The sequence below is a fragment of the Sinocyclocheilus rhinocerous genome, unplaced genomic scaffold (assembly GCF_001515625.1).
Source record: "Sinocyclocheilus rhinocerous isolate Xijiao unplaced genomic scaffold, SAMN03320098_v1.1 scaffold247, whole genome shotgun sequence".
Classification (NCBI taxonomy): domain Eukaryota; kingdom Metazoa; phylum Chordata; class Actinopteri; order Cypriniformes; family Cyprinidae; genus Sinocyclocheilus; species Sinocyclocheilus rhinocerous.
In genome coordinates this window covers 405,861-414,765 of record NW_015662919.1, presented here as the reverse complement: position 1 = coordinate 414,765, position 8,905 = coordinate 405,861, and the positions used below count along the sequence as shown (strand labels likewise).

The window sequence follows — 8,905 nt, the reverse complement described above, 5'->3', positions numbered from 1 at the left end:
TAGCACTTAAAACCTGGAAAAGTCAGATTTTCATGATATGTCACCTTTAAGACCTATTTAATCTGCATATAAAACATTAGATATTTGTTTAATTTTTATTGTGTGTTTGACTGTTAAAACAAAAAATATTTGTTGTTTGTCTCAATAAATTGGGTTAATTTAAAAATACAGTGGTTCAATTTAAACATTTTTTTCTATTGCTCTTTGTTTTACAAAAGGTTATAAAAAATTTCAATAATTATCGATACCGAACGATATGAAACATTATATCGTTGATTGATCGTTAATACATTAACTAACATGAACTAATGGAACCTTATTGTAAAGTGTTACCTATGATAAAATAAAATATACTTTATTATTATTATACTACTACTACTAGATGGAGGGATGAATTATAAATAAAATAATTTGATCATAAATTTTCAGTGACAAGAAATGTATAATTTTAGATCAATAGGTGGCACCAAATTTAGAAACCATCAAGTAACCAATTGTATGCTGCATTATCAGGCAATTGTACCAGACAAGCTTTATGTGGATATTCAAAACCTTTGCTCAGATACTGCCTCGCTTCCTGTTTTGTCTTCACTTGCACTTTCATTATGGTTTTTCTGAAGCATTGTGTAGAATAGATGAGAGAAGAACTGATTATGATTTGAGCCATTTTTTTTTGTTTTAAGATTGTACAAACTTTGTAAGACCAGTGAAAATTGTGTGTAAAACGCTGCACTGCAATGATAAGCATGTTCCTATGCGTCAGCCTAATACCTCAAAGCACTGCAAAGACACTAATTTTACCATTTGGTAACTAATAAAAACTTCAGTTTATTATTAGTTTATTTATTAATAAATAAATGTAAAAAAAACAAATAAATAAATAAAAGGACTATGTGTTCATCAAAGTAAAAAAAAAACACAAGCACACAAAGTAACCACTTCTAAATTTGAGAGCTTTCATTTCCCTACAGCACAACATATCAGAAGTTTAAAAAATAAATATAAATAAATAAACAAACAACAGTAGCAAAGTAGATTAAAGCAAAGCAGGCAGCAGATTCTTACCTTCTAGAAAATGAGCGCATTTCAGAATAAAGTACTGTTGCATTGCAACAAATTAAAGTAAACAATCCTTATAACATTGCTTCTAGTGTTGTATTTGATAGAGAGACAAAGTTTGTGATTTCAGAAAGCTGGTAAAGTAAAAAAAAAAAAAAGATTTTGGTCACAGGACCACATCAGCTGACTGTTTCCACATAAAATATATCCCCCTTGTGCCCCACAGTACTCAATCACACAAATACACACAAAAAGGCTGTTTATCCGTGTTTTGGCCAGAGGTCAGAAAACAGATTTACTTAAAGAACTAAAGAGCGCCAAAATAAATCTTACTGTGTCCAAATGATAAGTTTTATTTGGGAATTATTCTGTGATGTGTTTCACTTCAGACAATACTGCTGGTAAGAAAAGCCCTCAATGCAACTGAAAGCATCAACTAAGCTAGTTATATAAATCTTGCAACCTCCCTATCGATTTTGTATTTAGTCACCAAAAGTTAATATTATTTTATTAACTTTCCTAAGTTTTAGACCGCAGGCAGTGAAAGGAAACCATGTGGTTGGGTGAGACGAAAGAGGGGCAATGTGGTGAGGATCAGACTCAAACCTGAGTAACCCAAACGTACAGCAGGGATGTACAGGACGGGAACACTACAGACTTATTACACAAGCAACCAAATTACCTTGTCAGGTTTCTCCTTGATGACATCTGGACTGCAGAACATCTCAGCTAATGCCACATGTAGTAAGGAATCAAACAGAGGAACTGCAAGTTCGGAATTCACAACTCCAGATCGAGAGAGCTGATCCCTGACCTCACACAGCGTCTCCTCTACGGACTGAAGCTATGGGATAGAGCGTGGGAAAATTACACTAGTCGAGAATGAGCACAGGACATAGTCACTCACTTCAAAATGGCATTCAATAGCTGTGTTCCAAAACCTAGTGTGCCTACACTGACAGCATTTTCATGCATCATTTAAGGTTCCTGATGCAACATTACATTTCTCCCTTATTAAAAAGGTAATTGCAGAATGCAGTGCAATAAGCTCAATAAAAAGAAAAATCATTGGACAAAATGTCTTAAATCTAATAAAACTGACAATTACTACTGAATTCACTGTATTGTCAATGGATTTTTTGTGCTTAAGCCCAACGTGTACTTCGGTCTTAACACATATGGTCAAGTATGTATAGCCAGATTTCACTCCGTATGCTTTGCTTGCACATGCTCCTTGATTATTTTTTTTTTTTTGCATTAATTACTTTGTCCACAAGGTGGGTGGGATGTTGTTACTCAGTCGAAAAAAGAAACAAATGAGACAGAACAACAACAAACTACTACAGATGCAACAACTACAACAACAACCCATGTTTGCGACTGCAGATACCCACAACTGTAGTTTAAACAAGAGCAAAGTCATGTTTTATAGGGGAAAAAAGGATGAAGCTTTCTAATATGCATGTGTTGAGCACCTGTGTTTGTGTACGCTATCAAAGAGAGTATACTTTAAAAGGCTATGTGTTCTGCTATATGAATACACTAAGCGTTCTCGTCAAATCTGAAATATATTTTGGGCTTTAGGTATAGGGTGACCATATGTCCTCTTTTTCCCCAGACGTGTCCTGGCCGGGATTTCTAAATTGCCTAACAAATCTGGGCTTTGTTTTCATACTTGCTGAAGGTAATGACTGAAAAGTAGTTTGACCAAAAACGTACAGGCATTGTACATGATCGACCAATCGTGGAGTGTGAGAAGGTGGGATCTACAGAGAATGGTCAAAGCAATGCAAATACAAGCACATATTATGTATGAGGACTCTAGAGAGCACGTCAATAGGAAAACAAAGCCAAAACCCGGACATTTTAGGCAATTTAGAAATCCCGGCCAGGACATGTCCAGAACAAAGAGGACGTATGGTCACCCTACTTTAGGGGTTCTGAGTTGTTAGCTTAGCAGCATGCTAATGTCACACTGTACTGAAATCAACTGTCTCTTGGGCATTTAATTTGAGTAGTGACCTATTCACATAGGACTTGTTCAAGACAATTATAAAGCAGCTCACTAGGGTTTGAAACAGAGCTAATGTGTGTGTCCACTGTACCTGAAAGGAAAGGTCTGGTTCAAATCTCTGTAGGGCTGAATTGGCACTGTGGAGGCAGATTGCCAAAAGCGCCTCCAGCAGTCGGATGCTCTGGAGAGGCCATTCCTCTTCAAGCCTGTGCGTTGGGTCACTTGACTTGCTCTCGACCTGAGAGGGGCTGAGAGTGTCATGCTGGTGGTTTTCCTCTGTACCTGCAGCAGTCGCTTTATTGTCAAAATGTCCTGTAAGAGCTTGAGTGGGAGAGTCTACATGAGATGGACTGCTTTTGCCCTTACTCTCTCTCTTTTTCTTAAATTTACTGTCTTTGATTTTAGGCGTGAGTTTCTGGATGACCATTGTCATTAGACGCAAACAGACATCTAGACCTCCCAGTCTAAAGAACTGCTTCTGGAATACTGGACTGGCCATGTATACCCAACGGCATACTGACCAAACATCGGCAGCCCTCCTTATCTGTTCTTTAGAGGGAAGAGCCACACTGTCTGGGGAAAGGCAGGGCAGTCGCCCACCCAATGGCTCACTAGCTGTACTATCATAGCCCGAGGTGTCTTCAGAGTCATTAGCAGAGTCTCTGTCAGAGTCCGCCTCCTTGCTTACACATAGGAAGGCAACACACAGAAAAAGGTTGATTGTGTTTAAATGCGCCTCACCTCGGTTACGCCCTACTGCAGAAAATGCACTTTTGCCCTTTGGATGAGGGCATGCCTCTTTCAGGCCTTCATAAAACTTAGTGAGGCTTTGAGGTCCATCACAAGCCCCACGTGAACTCAGTTCCTCTACAAGCCCAAGAACAGCTTCCCTCTCCTGAGCTTCCGCTCTTTCTAGCTCATGCACAGCAGAATCCATGTGATGGTGCCACGCATTCAAAATAAGTGTCTCGAACACTTTCAGTGCCCATGGACGAGTGAAATCCAAGTAGATCAACTCTGTGATTTGGTTCAGTCCGTTACAACTCAGGAACAGGTCACGTACCACCTGGCTGAGTTGGAATACAAAATCAGAAGTTAAATTCAGTAAGGACATTGGAATCTCAGATTATTTTAAAGGCTGATATAGGGGACTTTCACACTGGCACTTTAGTTCAAAACAGAGGATGGGTTGCAGGACAAATTGTTAATGTGAAAGTTTTCATGCAGACCTGGGAGTGCACTGCAGTATCAAACTGGAAACTACCTGTAGGAGGTGATCGGAGTTCAGCTGCAAAGGAAATGAATGGCACGGGTGACGATTTACCTTGGATACAAGTGAGAGTGAGCATGCAGTGTAATCATGCAAAGTGAGTGCAATCTGAGCAGCAAACGAATGGCTCGCAATCAACTGTCTCCTCAAAAGAGACTGTTTGCAAGTACAGCCCTCTACGAACACCTTGGCAATTGAATCGCCATTGGCTAGTAAATTTTTTTGTTTACTAGCCAATTGTTATATATATATATATATTTATATATATTTTGTTATATATATATACAGTGGTGTGAAAAAGTGTTATACTTAGCCTCCAACTCACACTGGCGAGTAAAATCTGAGAATTTATTAGCAATTGGCTAATATTAGACATCATTTAGTCGCCCAGAGTGAAGATTTAGTCGCATATGCGAGTGATTTACTCGCAATGTAGAGGGTTGAAGTAGCAGAATGGCATCTTCATGCGACGCACATACAGTAGACACAAGCGTTGTTCATTCTGCTGTGCATAATAGCACCTAATTAATACAAATATATTGACCCACGTTGTTTTCGATCATGCGCAGTGAAAATTTGTTATGGCATAAGATGAACTCAAATGCACCAGGGTTCGACAGAATCAAGCGAGTCTGAAACCAGTCCAACACTGCAGAAGGTGTCTCACTCAGATTCGGACCGCAGTAAACGTGCTCAGTGTCAAAGCCCCCTTAAAGAACCTAAACAACAGTGAATTAGAGGAGTAAGAGAGAGAAAAAACATGTTCATACCTTGACTTTAGCAGAGCAGGCAGAGTTTGAAGATAAACCAGTAGTACCTCAACCGGGAGGCAATGGGTATGGTAGCTGCAGACTTGGCTACAAGTAGTTGACACACCAAGTTGCTGGGCATGATGGGTTAGTTCCACACCCCGCTGAAGTACTGGGTTAAAAATATGAGTGTAGAGTTGCCATTGCACTACTGCATTGCCTCGTAAAGTCAACTGGCATACATGACCGGCAATTTGTTGACTCAAATGCCAGTCTTCCCCAAACACAATTTCTTGATAGGCCTCTAAAGCATCCCACTTCCATAGCATGTCTTCAGCTCCTCCACTGGGCAGAATACCTTGGGAACGATAAGAGGGAGATTGGGACGTGGATAAGTTCGATTCTTTCTTAGGTCCATAGCCCTGCAGAGTCTCTTCAAGGCCAGGTAACTGGCTATTATCCAAAGTGCAAATGTTGCAGGAGGCAAGCTTGGCCTTTTCGGAAGGTTGACCACCTCCAAGCTGTTCTAAGACTAGTCTACTAAGGACGCTCAACACGTGGGACTGGTAGCTCCGAAGTCCTGGAGCCTGAAATGCCTGGAGCATTGGTCCAATTACGGACCTTGGATCCATGCAGCAACAGATGCCAACAGCTTGCACTCCTGCCAGTACCTGCAGCACAGCAGGACCTGAGGGTGAGAGGCGCTGGAAAAGACGCAAGCATTGGTGGGCACATGCTGCAAGGCAACAACAGCGTTCGGGGTACCGCACTTCCCCGTCATGACCCTCGGAGTCCTCCTCAAAGGGATTACGTTGGGCTGCCTGCTTGAAAGTGGATACCGGCAGTCCTGAGAGGTCACGGTGATGGTGCAAAAAGTGGGAGTATTCGCAGCGACGATGTCGACGACGTGCACAAACAGACTGGTGTAGCTGCTCTGACTTGGCCCTCTTGACCGCACTGATTATCTTAAGTACATCTGCTATCAGACAACGCAGACGCTCTGATGCCTCACTGCCGACTTCTGAATCTCGAGCTTCTGCTAAGGCCTCAAGGCGCAGAGCTGTTGCCTCGAAGAGCTCCAAGCCACGGTGTTGGACAAATTCATGAACTAACTCAAGAGACTGACTGAAAAAGAAAGGGTTGGGAGCAGAGGCCTGTAAACAACCTAGTAGTAACTGCAGGACACCCTCCAAGAGTTCTGGCAGTAGCAAGGCCCGGTGACGGTACCTTGAAAAGGAAAAATCCTCTTGTATCTCCTGCAGAGTCTTCTTTGGCCTTGGCGCAAAAGGGTCGGCTTGCCTTTCTAAACAGGTACGAATCTTTAAAGTTGCTCTGAAGAGGTCCATCAAGATGCGACGCAGATTATCAGGCAGTGTCTCATTTTGACCGACATCTACAAACATCAAGTGCAGAATGGTGCGTAAAAGCATCCTTTGAACAAGTGCAATTGGCTCCTCAGTCCAGCCTCCAGCTAGTTCATCGATCCCACCTCCACCACCTTCACCGGGACCACAGCAGTCACCAAACTCTGTGAGTATCTCTGTGAGCGTGGGAACAACGCTGACCGCCAAGCCTGGGTTATGATTGATGGTCATGTCGAATTTGCAGACTTTTTCAAGAAGAGAGAGCAGAACATGGCAAAGGTCAAAAGGCGAGTTCTCCATGCGGTTGAAGATGGAGAGAGTGGTGGGGTCTGTTAGCATGTTAGGATCTAACGTGTGATATCCAAACAGTCTGTGAGGTTGGGATGGCTCAATGGTGCTCATGGCATCAAGAGTGGGATGTTGCGATGCTGGCTGTGATGGATTGTTGGACTGGTGAAGCTGGCAACTATCACGAACGGCCGAACTGTGGAATCGGCGATGTTTGCTACCAGTATTTGTGGTTTTATCATCCGAGTTGGCTTCAGAATCTGATGTGGAAAGCTGAGATTTGCGTGCATCCCTCACAGAGTATCGCTGAGCTGTTCTACGTGAACGACGTGACTTCCAGGAGCCAGATAAACGCTTCCCAGAGTTCTCCACATCACATCTATCTTGCCCCGCCTTTTGAGGGATGGTCCTTCCCTCTTGGCATAGAAACACCTCTAGTAGTGAAGGCAGGGTGAAATCTAAGATAAAAAAGCAGAGTAGGGAAATTTAAATTGATTAAAATGATCGTCCTAAATAGCATCAACCAGTTATACTAACTGGTTTCATCTGGTTTCATCAGAGCAAGTCCCTATGACCTCGAGAGGTCTGTTTACAACACAATTACGGGAACTAATAACTCAACAATGTGGAAAGCAGCTGCTAGAAAAGATTAGCATGCCTGCACTAAATACCTTAGGTCTCAAGATCAATGAAAAGTCTTATCCTTTCCATCATCCTTTAACCGTACTGTTTCATAATTCAAGACATCTCAAGGTTTCACTTGTTGTTTCTGTAGGCAGCTACTTAAAAATTCATGGCGTCCTCACAAGATCACTGCCATCATATGCTTTATAAAACAAATTGTGTAAAAGTATATAATTAGTATTTCCAACTAAATGTAATCCCAGAATGTCATTTAATATTAGCACATAATTATTTAATGTAAGGTTTAAGGTGGGTTAGAGTATACCTCTAGTGCATTCTCAAATTTAAGACTGTTAATAGCACGCATTATTAAAGGGCTTTATAAAATGAAGTGACTCACCTGGGGCTTTCTCCTCCTGAACAGGAATCTTCCAGACCAGAGGTAGCAGAGACAACAAGAGTGTAAGCAGCTCTTCCCGACACGTCAACTCCTAAGTAAAAAGGAAGTTAATTCTGGATTCGAACTGAATTCTTCACTCAGTCTCTGCAAATCCAATCAAAAACAGTCTCCTTGTGTTGATGACCACCTAGAAGCAGATTATTTTTCTCACTTCTGCTTCATAGTGCCCTGCCTCTCTTGGCAAACTAGTTTCCAAAGCTAGACAAAAGATGGACAATTGCAGACAACAAAACATTGGTATCCAGTGGTTTTCATCCAACCGCTTAAGTAAAATGCAGAATTTGCTGGACATGAGGTACGACAGCAAGCCTCTAAATACTGGCTCCACCCTGAGCAAGAAAGCATTCCTCACAAGGAGAAGCGAAAGCACCCTGACACATGTGAATTAAAAGCAAATACAGGGGGCTGTGTGCCACAGAGCTGTGTGACCCCAGGTAAACAAGCATCTGGCAGCATACTCGTAAGCTAATTAGGAAAGTGGCTAGGAAGCCATATTGACCCACCACAATGCAAACACTCAGGCGATTGATGTTGTGTTGAGAGATAGTTAAGCAGTGCCGAGTTCAGAGAAAAGGCCCATGTCTTGTGAGTAAGAACCACTCCAGACATGATTCATAAGAACTCTCACTTCAAAGAGAGAAACTGAAGGAGAGGCAGAAGAGCGGGGTCTGAAGGAAAACATGGGATCAAATAAAGCACTTGTCATTTCCTGCCAAAAATTTTGCTGACAGATTTTGACTCATCTGTCTGTTTAAAAATAAAAATAAAAATACAAAATAGTAATGCAATAACAAAGGATGTGCACAGGGCCAGGCACTATTAACATATATTTAAAAGTCATTTGAATTAAAATATCATAACCACATCACTATGCTGTGTACTATGCACTATATCAAACACCACTATGCTGATCAAGAAGGCACAGCAGCGACTTTATTTTTTAAGGGTCCTGAAAAACAACTCTCTAGATCAGGGGTCGGGAACCTATGGCTCGCGAGCCACACCTGGCTCTTTGACAAAAATCATGTGGCTCGCCAGATCTCTCACCCTTTACCAACAAATGATCTATTACAAAAA

The 8,905-nt window shown here is 41.7% G+C and overlaps 1 protein-coding gene across 1 annotated transcript in view; it reads right to left on the bottom strand.

The window, feature by feature from the left end:
* Positions 1 to 8,905, bottom strand: part of lyst (lysosomal trafficking regulator) — a 94,339-nt gene that overhangs the window by 75,300 nt on the left and 10,134 nt on the right. Inside the window, exons 3-6 of the mRNA XM_016538445.1 lie at positions 7,769 to 7,859; positions 5,114 to 7,202; positions 3,165 to 4,143; positions 1,742 to 1,903 (exon numbers count right to left, since the gene is read on the bottom strand). Coding sequence (XP_016393931.1) covers positions 1,742 to 1,903; positions 3,165 to 4,143; positions 5,114 to 7,202; positions 7,769 to 7,859 — 3,321 coding nt within the window. The remainder of the gene's footprint in view (positions 1 to 1,741; positions 1,904 to 3,164; positions 4,144 to 5,113; positions 7,203 to 7,768; positions 7,860 to 8,905) is intronic.